The sequence below is a fragment of the Marmota monax genome, unplaced genomic scaffold (assembly GCF_021218885.2).
Source record: "Marmota monax isolate L192 unplaced genomic scaffold, Marmota_monax_Labrador192_F-V1.1 WCK01_AAM20220418_F8-fsc00008, whole genome shotgun sequence".
In the NCBI taxonomy this organism is placed as follows: Eukaryota; Metazoa; Chordata; class Mammalia; order Rodentia; family Sciuridae; genus Marmota; species Marmota monax.
The window spans coordinates 5,393,059-5,407,445 of record NW_026694432.1 but is presented as its reverse complement, the minus strand read 5'-3'; the positions used below and the strand labels follow the sequence as shown (position 1 = coordinate 5,407,445).

Sequence of the window (14,387 nt, the reverse complement as noted above, 5' to 3'; positions counted from 1 at the left end):
AAGTGGGTCTACTAACTAAATAATATTTTATATTCTGAATTTTTCACAGAGTTAAAGGAGAAATGGTGATAAGTGAAGACAAATTGGAAAGGATGTCTTTTATAAATCATTATGAGACAAATCATTGTATGGGTTGAGGCACCAGGTTAACATCAGGCTGTCTAGTGAGACTAGTCCTGAGAGAATTATTAAATCTAAGGAACCATTTTTTTCATTCTTAAACATAAATGTTCTTATTAAATTATAAAAATAACATATACTTATTATAGAAATTACACTAAAGCATTAAAAACCATACCTATAATTCTAATATCCATAGATTACCATTGTTAATATTATCATGAATTTCCTTCCAGTCTTTTGCCCTCTACATATGCATACAAGGATGTTACAATTTGACTGCTTTAAGAAACTATGAATTAAACACAGAGTTTTTGGACAGAATGAACTGTAAGGTTAAATGGCTACAATTGCAGAAATATCCCAACCTCTAAAAATATAGTAAAGCACTATGGTACAGAGAAGAGGGTTGCTTAGTGACAATGGTGGTGAAAATAACCATTTTTAGCAAGAAAAATGTTATACAATTACCATTCACTTGGTTGATTTCTGAGTTGGAGGACAGAATCTCATCTGCCAGCTTTTGTGCAGTAGGAAGAACTTCAGTGTGGTGTGCCGTGATTAAATATTGAATAAACTTCTGTAGCTGGTCCCTATTCATCTGGAAAAGGGTTTCCGAGATAGGAAGACGCAATTTGACTTGGTCTGGCTTCCGGATCCTGTAGAGTGAGAGTGCTACCACATGAGCACAGTAGAATATGTCCTTATTCCCACAGCCACATGTCACTGAAGTGATTTTGCATCGATCAAAACTGATTGCAACTTTGTAAGTCACTGCTGGTTCAGAAGCAGTGGGTGGCTCAGTTACTGTGCCACTCAGATGAAAGCCTAAGGAAACAACAATAAAGAAAGAAATTCCTGTTTAGAGATTCTATAGTAAGAAACTTTAAGAGTCTTACTTTCATCAATTCACAAACAATTTAATGAGTATCCCTTATGTGTGGTGTAGGCTTGCAATAGACACAGAGGTCAATAAAACTCAGGTACTGCTCTGAAGAAACACACAATCTAGAAAAGGAGTCCACAAACCTCCTGTAAGAACTTTTGTTTGTACACTTGTACTTTCTACAGAGTTAAAGGAGAAATGGTGATAAGTGAAGACAAACTGTACTTTGTTAAATTTTTAAATTTTATTTTTTTTTTGAAATGTTTATTTATTTTTGGAATTTGAGGATGAAGCCCAGGGTGTTTTAGCACTGGGTCACATCCTCAGCCCTTTTTATTTTTGAGACATGGTCTCACTAAGTTGCTTAGGGTCTTGCTAAGTTGCTGAGGCTGGCCTCAAACTTGCAATCCTCCTACCTTACCCTCCCAAGTTTCAGGGATTATAGGTATATTCTATCCCACCTGTCCATATGTACATTTTTCTGGGGGGAGTGTTCATAGCTTCTACATTGTCACAAATATAAATAAGGAAAGAAACCCCATAAGAATTTCCTATAAAATGAGGACAACCACTCCATTCAAAATATCTTCAAAAAAAATAAAATACTTGGGAATCAACCTAACAAAAGAGGTGAAAGACTTATACAATGAAAACTACAGAACCCTAAAGAGAGAAATAGAAGAAGATCTTAGAAGATGGAAAAATATACCCTGTTCATGGATAGGCAGAACTAACATCATCAAAATGGCGATATTACCAAAAGTTCTCTATAGGTTTAATGCAATGCCAATCAAAATCCCAATGGCATTTCTTGTAGAAATAGAGAAAGCAATCATGAAATTCATATGGAAAAATAAAAGACCCAGAATAGCAAAAACAATGCTAAGCAAGAAGTGTGAATCAGGCGGTATAGCGATACCAGACTTCAAACTATACTACAGAGCAATAGTAACAAAAACAGCATGGTACTGGTACCAAAACAGGCGTGTGGACCAATGGTACAGAATAGAGGACACAGAAACCAATCCACAAAACTACAACTATCTTATATTTGATAAAGGGGCTAAAAGCATGCAATGGAGGAAGGATAGCATCTTCAACAAATGGTGCTGGGAAAACTGGAAATCCATATGCAACAAAATGAAACTGAATCCCTTTCTCTCGCCATGCACAAAAGTGAATTCAAAATGGATCAAGGAACTTGATATCAAATCAGAGACGCGCCGTCTGATAGAAGAAAAAGTTGGCTACGATCTACAGTCGGTGGGGTCGGGCTCCAAATTCCTCAATAGGACACCCATAGCACAAAAGTTAATAACTAGAATCAACAAATGGGACTTACTCAAACTAAGAAGTTTTTTCTCAGCAAAAGAAACAATAAGAGAGGTAAATAGGGAGCCTACATCCTGGGAACAAATCTTTACTCCTCACACTTCAGATAGAGCCCTAATATCCAGAGTATACAAAGAACTCAAAAAATTAGACAATAAGAGAACAAACAACCCAATCAACAAATGGGCCAAGGACCTGAACAGACACTTCACAGAGGAGGACATACAGTCAATCAACAAGTACATGAAAAAATGCTCAACATCTCTAGCTGTCAGAGAAATGCAAATCAAAACCACCCTAAGATACCATCTCACTCCAGTAAGATTGGCAGCCATTAGGAAGTCAAACAACAACAAGTGCTGGCGAGGATGTGGGGAAAAGGGTACACTTGTACATTGCTGGTGGGACTGCAGATTGGTGCAGCCAATTTGGAAAGCAGTATGGAGATTTCTTGGAAAGCTGGGAATGGAGACACCATTTGACCCAGCTATTCCCCTTCTTGGTCTATTCCCTAAAGACCTAAAAAGAGCATGCTACAGGGACACTGCTACATCGATGTTCATAGCAGCACAGTTCACAATAGCAAGACTGTGGAACCAACCTAGATGCCCTTCAATAGACGAATGGATAAAAAAAATGTGGCATTTATACACAATGGAGTATTACTCTGCATTAAAAAATGACAAAATCATAGAATTTACAGGGAAATGGATGGCATTAGAGCAGATTATGCTAAGTGAAGCTAGCCAATCCCTAAAAAACAAATGCCAAATGTCTTCTTTGATATAAGGAAAGTAACTAAGAACAGAGTAGGGACGAAGAACAGGAGAAGAAGATTAACATTTAACAGGGATGAGAGGTGGGAGGGAAAGGGAGAGAGAAGGTAAATTGCACGGTAATGGAAGGAGACCCTCAGGGTTATACAGTGGAGGGGGTAGAGAGAGAGGAGGGGAGGGGAGGGGAGAGGTGGGGAGGGGGGAGGGTGGATGATGGGAAAGGCAGCGGAGCACAACAGACACTAGTATGGCAATTTGTAAATCAATGGATGTGTAACTGATGTGAATCTGCAATCTGTGTATGGGGTGAAGGTGGGAGTTCATAACCCACTAGAATCAAAGTGTGGAATATGATATGTCAAGAAATTTGTAATGTTTTGAACAACCCACAATAAAAAATTAAAAAAAAAAAAAAAAGAATTTCCTATAGTAGATTTTGAGCTCTAAATGGTAGGTAAAGTTAAGTCTACAATTAGTATCAGTAAAATCTAAAGGGAATGCTATAAATGAAAGTGAAACCAAAAGAATGCCACAAGGAAAGACAGGAGGATGATCAAGGACAACATTTATTCCTTAAACCATACAAGTGATGGGTGTGAGGGTGCACACATGTAATTCTATCTACTGGGTAGGCTGAGGCAAGAGCATCACAAGTTCAAGGCCAGCCTCAGCACCTTAGCAAGACCCTGTTCTCAAAATAAAAAATTAAAGCTCTCAGATGTAGCTGAGTGGTAAAGTTCCTCTGGGTTCATACCCAGTACTGGGGAAAAAATACAATTCCAAAATGGTGACCACATGGAATATCTTAAAGGCAAAAAAACCTTCTAACATATGGAAGGCAGAGATTGGTGCAGTGCAACTACTTAGAATTCCATCTCTACTCAATAGACACAAAGCACCAATAACTTTGACAGGCAGACAGAATACATTTTTAAGTTACAACTAAACTGAAAAAAGTAAAACTAATAGCAATACATTCTATAATATTATTTGTTTATGGTTTACATGATGTGTATATATACATATATATGTAAAATTCTTCTGACAAGAATATGCATTCATTTAATCATTCAGTCATTCAACAAAAGTTTAATAAAACCTTAGGTATAGGACTTCTAGGCCTCGGGGTGGTAACAAAAAAACAAGGAGAACATCAAATATTTGTTAAGAACCTACTACATTCCAGAACTGTGTTGTGTATGTAATGTAACATCACAACAACCTTAAGAAGTCATTATTTTCCTTATCTTAAAAGAATGTAAAGTGAGGCTCAGAAAGTTTAAGTAATTTGTCCAAAACTCTAGCAAGTGGTAGATGTAGGATTAGAGTCAGATCTGACCAACATCACAGTTCATCACAGTTCCATTGTGTATATATGCCACATTTTTTAAATCCATTCATCCACTGAAGGGCATCTAGGTTGGCTCCACAGTTTAGCTACTGTGAATTGTGCTGCTATAAACATTGATGTGGCTGTGTCTCTGTAGTATGCTGATTTTAAGTCCTTTGGGTATAGACCGAGGAGAGGGATAGCTGGGTCAAATGGTGGTTCCATTCCCAGATTTCCAAGGAATCTCCATACTGCTTTCCATATTGGCTGCACCAATTTGCAGTCCCACCAGCAATGTATGAGTGTACCTTTTTCCCCACATCCTCACCAACACTTATTGTTGTTTGTCTTCATAACAGCTGCCATTCTGACGGGAGTGAGATGATATCTTAGAGTAGTTTTGATTTGCATTTCTCTAATTGCTAGAGATGATGAACATTTTTTTTCATATATTTGTTGTTGATTGTATATCCTCTTCTGAGAAATGTCTGTTCAGGTCCTTGGCCCATTTATTGATTGGGTTGTGTTTTTGGTGCTTAGCTTTTTGAGTTCTTTATATGCTCTAGAGATTAGTGCTCTATCTGATATGTGAGGGGTAAAAATTTGCTCCCAAGATGTAGGCTTTCTATTCACTTCACATATTGTTTCTTTTGCTGAAAAGAAACTTTTTAGCTAGAATGTATTCCATTTACTATTTCTTGGTTTTAATTCTTGCACTATAGGAGTCTTATTAAGGAAGTTGGGGCCTAATCCCACATGATGAAGATTAGGGCCTACTTTTTCTTCTATAAGACGCAGAGTCTCTGATTTAATTCCTAGGTCCTTGATCCACTTTGAGTTTTGTGCGTGGTGAGAGATAGGGGTTTAAGTTCATTTTGTTGCATATGGATTTCTAGTTTTCCCAGCACCATTTGTTGAAGAGGCTATCTATTCTCCAATGCATGTTTTGGGCACCTTTGTCTAATATAAGATAATTGTAATCTTGTGGGTTAGTCTCTGTGTCCTTTATTCTGTAACATTGGTCTTCCAGTCGTTTTGGTGCCAATATCACGCTGGTTTTGTTACTACTGCTCTGCTGTATAGTTTAAGATCTGGTATAGTGATGCCATCTGCTTCACTCTTCCTGCTAAGGTTTGCTTTAGCTATTCTGGGTCTCTTATTTTTCCAGATGAATGTCATGATTGCTTTTTCTAATTTTATGAGGAATGACACTGGGATTTTGATTGGAATTGCATTAAATCTATATAGTGCTTTTGGTAGTATGGTCATTTTGATAATATTAATTCTGCCTATCCAAGAGCAAGGTAGATCTTCCATCTTCTAAGGTCTTCTTTGATTTCTTTCTTTAGTATCCTGTAGTTTTCATTGTATAGATCTTTCACCTCTTTCATTGATTCCCAAGTACTTGAGTTTTTTTGAGGCTACTAGGGATAACAAGAACATATGTCAGCATGGTAAAGCTATCTACACTAAGCCTCAGGCCAACATTATTCTAAATGGAGAAAAATTAAAGGCATTCCCTCTAAAAACTGGAACAAGACAAGAATGCCCTCTTTATCCACTTCTATTTAACACAGTTCTTGAAACACTGGCCAGAGCAATTAGACAGACAAAAGAAATTAAAGGGATAAGTATAGGAAAAGAAGAACTTAAATTAGCAGTATTTGCTGACGATATGATTCTATACCTAGAAGACCCAAAAAGCTCCACCAGAAAACTTCTAGAACTAGTAAATGAATTCAGCAAAGTATCAGGATATAAAGTCAACACCGATAAATCAAAGGCATTTCTGTATATCAGTGACAAATTCTCTGAGAAGGAAATGAGGAGGTGAGGTTAATTTAACTGGACTGCACACTGTGAACCAGAAAGAAGTTTTAAATAATCTTTATTTAAAAAGATAGCAATACATTCTATAATATTATTTGTTTATGGTTTATATGATGTGTATATATACATATATATGTAAAATTCTTCTGACAAGAACATTTTCCAAGTAATAAAAGGTGCATATGTAAGCTTAAGAGCTACCACTATGATTAGATGAAATTTAAAAATACAGAAAAAACTTTACAAAGTTCAAGTTTCAGACAATTATGTTAATTAAAATAAGACCCAAAGGTTCACGTGTAAAGGGATGGTACTACCAGAAGGGTGGTCCCCAGGGTGGTAATACCAGAAGGCTCTGTGGACCTTTAGGATGTGAGGTTTAAAGAAGGTCTTTGGATCATTGAGGGGTATTCTGTGAAAGGAGATTGTGGAAAACTGATCTCTCAGTCTCTCTCTCTGCTTCTTAGATCTAAATGTGACTGGTTTGCTCTTCCACACACTCCTACTATGATATATTGCTCTTCTAGAGGCCTAAAACCATGGGGCCACTTGATCTTGGCACCTTCAGAACTGCAGGTCAAAACATATCTTTTCTCTAGAAGTTAATTGCTTCAGGTATTTCCTTATATGATTGTGAAGTTGACTAACACAACCACTACTTTAAAAAAAAACCAAAAACCTCAGGTTGGGGTTGTGGCTCAGTGGTAGAGCGCTTGCCTTGTGCATGCGAGGCCCTGGGTTCGATCCTCAGTGCCACAACTACAACTAAAAAATAAATATTAAAAAAATACTCAAGTTGCGTGGAAAAAATATTATGAATCACCTTTCTCATTTTTAGAATGAGGCTTGTCTAGATGCACATTAAGGTTCACTCTAAGTGCAGACAGATTATGATTCTACAGTGATTACCACTCAATCTCCCACCATGTTGGGCCCAAAACTCTGCCTAATATAGGTACTTAATAAATATTAGCTGATTTTACGCAAAGAAGCTCTTTTTGAAATTTATTTTTATCTTATTTGTCCTTTTTAGTTATACATGACAGTAAAATCTATTTTGATATATTTATACAAGCATGGAATATATCTTATTCTAATTAGGATCCCAGTTCTTGTGGGTGTACACAATGTTGAGATTCACTGCAGTGTATTCATATTTGTACATAGGAAAGTTATATCAGATTCATTCCACTGTCATTCCAATTCCTATCCTCCCTCCCTTCCCTTCATTCCCCTTTGTCTAATCCACTGAACTTTTATTTTCTTCTCTACCCCCTTGTTGTGGGTTAGCATCCACATATCAGAGAGAACATCTGACCTTTGGTTTTACTGGTATTGGGGTATTTCATTTAGCATGATAGTCTCCAGTCTATCCATTTATTGACAAATGTCATAAAGTCATTCTTCTTTATGGCTGAGTAATATTCCATTGTGCATATACATCATAATTTCTTTATCCATTCATCTGTCATCAATAGGCAGCAAAGCTCTGTTACTTGTACTTTATGAGTGCCTCATATGTGTTAGGATCAGTTCTGAATGCTATGTATACATTAATTCATTTAATTATCATAGTTTTATGAACTGATACTATGATGGTTAGTTGTACGTATTAATCTGACTAGGTTATAGTACATAGCTATTAAAACACTACTCTAGGTTTTTTTTTGTTTGTTTGTTTTTTGTTTTTGATACTGAGGATTGAACCCAGGGGTGCTTAACCAGGGAGCCACATCCCCAGCCTTTTTTTATATTTAGACACAGGGTCTCCTTGAGTTGCTAAGTGCCTCACTAAATTGCTGAGGGTGATTTTGAGGCTGGGATTACAGGCATGCGCCACCACACCCAGCTACTTTAGGTTTTGATATGCAGGTATACTGTAGGTGTTAACCACACCTACAAAGGAAATTTGTCTGACTAAATCCTCAATAGTGTGGGTGGGCCTCATCCAATGAACTGAAAGACCTTAGAAGCAAAACAGATTTCTGAAGAGAAAGAATAAATTCTGCGTTAAGACTGCAACATCAGAGAAAAAAAAAAGCAGTAGTGTAGATTAAAGGGGAAAAAAAAGCAGTCATGTAGATTAAGAACAAACCAAAAGACTGCAACATCAGAGCACAAAAGTTTCCCGTCCACTCTACAGATTTCAGACTTCAAACAGGCCAATTCCTTGAAATAAATATTAATCTCTCTCCCTCTTCTACCTCTATGTATCTCATACTGGTTCTGTTTCTCTGGAAAATTCTAATTATTATTATTTCCATTTTATGTATGAGGAAATACAAGCATAGAGAGGTTTAATAATTAAGATCACTCTTCTAGTAAGTGTCAAAGCCAGATCACATCCAGCCAGGTCACTCTTAATTATTACACCATATTTTGTCTATATAATAGCATATTATATGTCAATCAATACTATAATTAACTAATTGAATTATAAACTATAAAACAATGCAACTAGAAACATTGGAAAATAACTTTCAGGCTTATTAAAATTCTAAAATTTTGAACTAGGGGATGTGGCTTAGTGTTTGCCTAGCAGACATGAGGCCCTGAGTTCAATTCCCAGATCCATAAGAACCAAAACACTAGAATTTCAATTTAACAACATTGATAATGGTTTGAGCCCTCTAGATTAAGTTAGAATTTGAATGAAAATGTCAAGTTTCAATTTAGATTCCAGCTGTCTCCACTGCAGGTCAATGTTAAAACAACTGAGAAACTCTATGCAAAAAATTTTTCAAAAGCTAATCATATATGGCTCCCTAGAGACTTTGGCTAAGGCTCATGATGCTCTTGGGAACATGTTCATTCGAGCTGAATAAATATTTGGGTTCCATCAACTGTATTAACATTGGTACAGTTCAGGCGCCAGGACTAGGCCCAACTGAAAGGCAGAAGGCTCTGACTAGCTCAGTGGAAGTTTCCTTGCTGGTAGCTCCTTTTCCCCATCATATCTCTTAGAAGATAAAGGAAAAGTTGGTTTCAAATATTCATACTTCTTGCCTTATTGTAACCTAATAACATTTTTAAAAAGTATCATTACTCCTGAGAATAAAGCTACATAGAATAGGTTCAATGAAATGTTACTCATTGCAAACCTAATTGCTATAAACATGTCCATCAATAATCCACCAATTTAAGAAAACACATAGAAGCCTGATTTTTAAAAACTTTTTTGATTCCACCATGTATTTATTGAGTACCCATTAATATTTAACTTTTATTTAAAACAAAACAAAAAAAGGCATCTGAAGAACAGTATGAGTCCCCAGGTATGTTCATCACTCAGCTTCAATGATATCAACAAAAGACAAATTTATTTAATTTACCCATTCCCAATTCCCACCTCAATACAATTCAAATCTCCCATGGATTATATTGAAGCAAATTCCAGAAATATCCTTTCTTTGGTAAACATCTCTGTGTGCATTACTAAAAGAGAGGAACTTAAAATTAGTAATAATTCCTTAACATCAAATATCTGGTATTAAGAGTTCCATAGTTGACCTTTAAAAAAGAAAAAAGGAAGAAAGGAGATCTGTTCAAATCAGAATGTGAACAAGGCTTAGATATTTACTATGATTGATATGTCCCTTAAGCTACAAGTTCCCTTTCTTCCCCCATATGTCAATTATTTATTGAAAATAATTGCTGTAGAGACTTGATCAGATTTTTTTTGTTTTTGTTGAAATTACTTCATAGGTTATAATTTCTTGTTGAAATTACTTCATAGGTTGTAATACTTTATATTGCATCATATCAGGAGACATAATGCCTGATTGCTTGTCTTTTTTTTTTTTTTTTCTAAGGTTAGGATTGATCAGTAGATTCTGGTGTTGTAGGACTGATCCATCTATTAAAAAGTCCCTTCAGGTTTTCATATCATGATTTTAACAGTCATCACCTTCTCCACCTATTATTTCATTAGGAGTGCTTTTGTATATCATTATTATTTTTTTTAACTTTCTCACTTTCTCTTACCTATAAAATAAAGGGGAAAAAAACTATGCAAAGTGGCTAGCTTGTACTTGGAATATGGTGGGCTCATAACAAAAGAAGTAACAGAAACAACCACACAAACTGCTTAGAACTCATGAGAAAAGTAAACTATTTTATAAACAGTTTTCCTGAATATTACCTTTGCAATAATCCTTCAAACCCCACAGATATTGTGAAATCATCCTACTTATCAAATACTCAAATGCCCAAGAATTATATAGACTTTTAAAACAGTTTTAGGACTTGAAGTGATTAAAATACTGAATGGAGTAGGGGGAGAGGGAGTAGCCAGACACAAAAGGAAGGTACATATGATGTTTGCTTCACTAGTAGCTGTAGCAGGCCATAAGGGTCAACATCCATATTTCCTTCCTTTCTCAGCCTGCCTTTTTTTGGGGGTGCAAAACAGTCAGGGATAGTAGACCTGTTTTTGTAGAGACTTGTTTTTGAAGAAAATAGGCAATCAGGGAGCAGTACCCCTTGTGGCTCTATCACTTCATACACAAGTTAAAAAAAAAAAAAAGAAAAAGCTCTCAAATGCTTTAACACTGAACAGACCCAGAATAAAACACAAAATACTTTCAAAGAGTTCCTGTTTAGTTTTGCAAGCAGTGTTCCATCCTCAGCCCCAAATCACAAAGCAAGGCTTACCCTGAGAAAGAGATGCTTTGTTTCAACTATCTATCCTGTGGTTAAGATAGTTTCTCTTCCTGACCTCTACATTGTTTAGAAATACTACAATAAAATTGTTCCATAGCTCCTTCTTGATTACATATCACAGGGCTCTGACATCTCAACTTCTAGGAAAGTCTTTTTCTATAAATACCTACTATTATATGAGCTCTATCACCTTGTAAGTGTGTCATGCTTTCTTTTCCTTCAACATGTTCTATATGTTACTTAAGCAAGATTCAAAAAATGTGCCAAAATGGCCTCATAGGGCTCTAACAACCAAGCACTTTACAGGAGGTTCCTTGCTAAAGATTACCATGCATAAATATGAACCAAGAGCTCTAAGAGCCTCAAGATCAGGAAGAAATTGTTTAAAACCTATGAGTAGTTCAAGGATTAAAAAGAGTTCTGATTCTCTTGACTTTTAGACTGAACAGTAGCACAAGAAGCAAAAGAAATTAACTGAAATTGTTCATTAACAATTTTCTTTTTCCACATTAAGACTGAGGGAATCCAAGGTATAGGCTGAATGGAACCAGAGATTGAACAGAAAGTACTAAGGACCATTTGGACATACATTAATACATATATGTTATATATAAACATATATTATATACATATATATAATGCAGTATGCATGTGTGCGTTTCCAAATAAGAAAATCATATTCTTCATGGCTTAATTCAAATATTATTTTCATATGAAACTACCTGGTACCTTAGATGTTAATCATACCAAATGAAGACACTTTAATTTTTATGACTGTGGAGTTTATATTCATTTAAAAGGAAAGATTCTGCCCAGAATGAACAAAGATCCTAAGAGATAATCATTTCATAGATGAGGAAGCAACTCAGAATAGTTACATGATTTGTCCTAATTTCATTGCATGATTATCGTCATGAGAATAGAAATTGAAATGATCATGATTTCACATCCCGAAACAACTTGGGCTATAAAAACTACGAAAAATAAGTTTATAGTGTTTCTTTCAATTCAATTTACTTCCTGAATACATACAATAAATTGCTTCTTTTAATCAAGAAAGAAAATAAATAATTTTACGTGATAATATTTTGAGTACTTATCATGTACTAGGTACTTTTTTTCTTAACACTTTTATATGTATATTATAACATTAAAATATATATATATATATATATATATTTAATCATTTAATACTTACCACAATATTATGTGCTTAGTACTATTATTATTCCTATTTGCTGGTAAAGAAAGTGGGGCAGAGCTAGGATTTGAACCCAGGAAGTCTGGCTTCAGAATCTAAGCTTCTAACAACTAAATTTTATTTCCATTATGTTTCTAAAACATCAATGTCATTTTCATAGATTAGGAAAATCAGAGTGATGCCTGGTATTGCTTCTTGAAAAAAAATTCTAAAATTAGGATATTGCTAAATCATACTAACTAAATTTAATCTTTTTAAAAAAATTTAATCTTTTTTATATATGGCCTGCTACCATAATACTCACTCAATTACCAAACTAATAGAAAAATGGAATCCTAACAGAGATAAATGACAGAGAATATTCAACATGCAGTTTCCTGTCCAGATTCAATTTGGTAACCCAAAACTCAGCAATTGTCTTTCCCTTTGGGAGCACGGGAAATTTGAAGAGACAAAAACCCAGAAATAAGTTAATCTCTTGGCTCATAGGGGGACTGAGTCTACGGTGGGTGGGAGGGTGGGTGGGTGGAGTGCGACTCTACCACTGAATTACACTCCCAACATTTTTGTTTTTTTTATTTTGAGACAGGGTCTTGCTAAATTGCCCAGGCTGACCTCAATCTTGCAATCTTCTTGTTTCAGCCTCTTGAGTAGCTGGGATTACAGGTTGTGCACCATATGTGGCTCTTTTCCCTTCTTAAAAAAAAAGCCTTAAATAAAGGCTAACATATTCAACTAATAATTATTTAATATTTACTGTATTAGGCCTCATGTATACATCTGTTAAAAAGACTTAATGATTCCTGGTCTTACGGGATTTATAGTCTAGTTAGGGAGAGAGATATTAAACAACAAATTCTGCAAATAAATAAGTACAGAATGGGGGTTGGAGTTGTAACTCAGTGATAGAGTACTTGCCTAGCACTTGTGAGGTTCATTCCCCAGTACCACATAAAAAATAAAATAAAATAAACAAAATAAAGGTACTATGTCCATCTAGAGTTATATATAAAGAAGTACAGATTGATAGGATAGTATCAACTGGGTATACCTGACTTGGTTTCAGAGGAGAGGTGATGAGTTCCTTGAGGAAATAACATCTTGAGTAGAATTTGATAGAAGAAGGAAGAATTAATTAAGTGAAAGGAAGGGAAATGGTAATAATGATACAGAGGACTATAGGGAGAAGAGAGAGAAAGGAGGGGAGAGGGAATATGCAGAGGGGCTGAGGCAGAAAGAACAAAGAATATAACTGAAAAACCCAACAGGAAGGGATAAAGTGGCATGCAATAGGCCACAGAGACAAGTGGGAGCCTTTGCTCTGGAATTAATCTTCAGCTTCTCCAGTTCCACATCCAAAATGTCACTAAATCCTGGGATTCTGCTTCCTGAGTATCTCTCCATTCTAACCTTTATTTATTTTTTTTGCAGAGGGGGTGGGTACTGGAGATTGAACTCAAGGGCACTCAACCACTGAGCCACATCCCCAGCACCTGCCCCCCTTTTTTTGTATTTTTATTTAGAGATAAGGTCTCACTAAGTTGCCTAATGCCTTGTTGTCACTGAGGCTGCCTTTGAACTTGCAATCCCCCTGCCTCAGCCTCCCAAGCTTCTGGGATTGCAGGCATGTGCCACGACCTGGTTCCATTCCAGCCTTTTCTCTTTAACTTCCTTAAACAACGACTCAACTCAAGATCATAATGTCTTGCTTAGATTAACTAATCTTCCTTCCTCCAAATTTTATTTCCTCTACTCTTCTGTAACATAACAGAATGATCTTTTCAAAAGATAAAAGAAAATCATATCATTCTTATAAAACTGTGACCTATTTATCTTATGTTTCTGGTATTTAACACAGAATCTGGCACAGAATTAACATTTATACAAATATTTGCTGAACTGAATTGCTTTAAATCTTTCCATGGTTTCCCACTGATATACGATAAAGTTCATATTTCTTATGATGTAGCTTCCAGTTCTTCAGACTTGCTCCCCACTACATCTCAACACATGAAACACACCAAAGTACTTGGATGCTATGGTATGTTTTCTCCATTTTCTTAGCATCTATACCTTTGTGTGTGAACTTCCCTAGAGCAGGCATGGCCTCATTTCCTTTTCATTCTGAATTCTTGACTTAAATACTACCTATTTTTAGAAGTCTTCCTTGATTCCTAGAAAACTAGTTAAGTGTTTCTTCCTGAGCTTTCATTTTTCATTGGTCATATCTATTAGAACTTGACTATCATT

The 14,387-nt window shown here is 35.7% G+C and overlaps 1 protein-coding gene across 1 annotated transcript in view; it reads right to left on the bottom strand.

Annotated features, from left to right (window-relative positions):
• Positions 1-14,387, bottom strand: part of Zswim5 (zinc finger SWIM-type containing 5) — a 185,993-nt gene that overhangs the window by 57,984 nt on the left and 113,622 nt on the right. Inside the window, exon 2 of the mRNA XM_046418776.2 lies at positions 592-948. Coding sequence (XP_046274732.1) covers positions 592-948 — 357 coding nt within the window. The remainder of the gene's footprint in view (positions 1-591; positions 949-14,387) is intronic.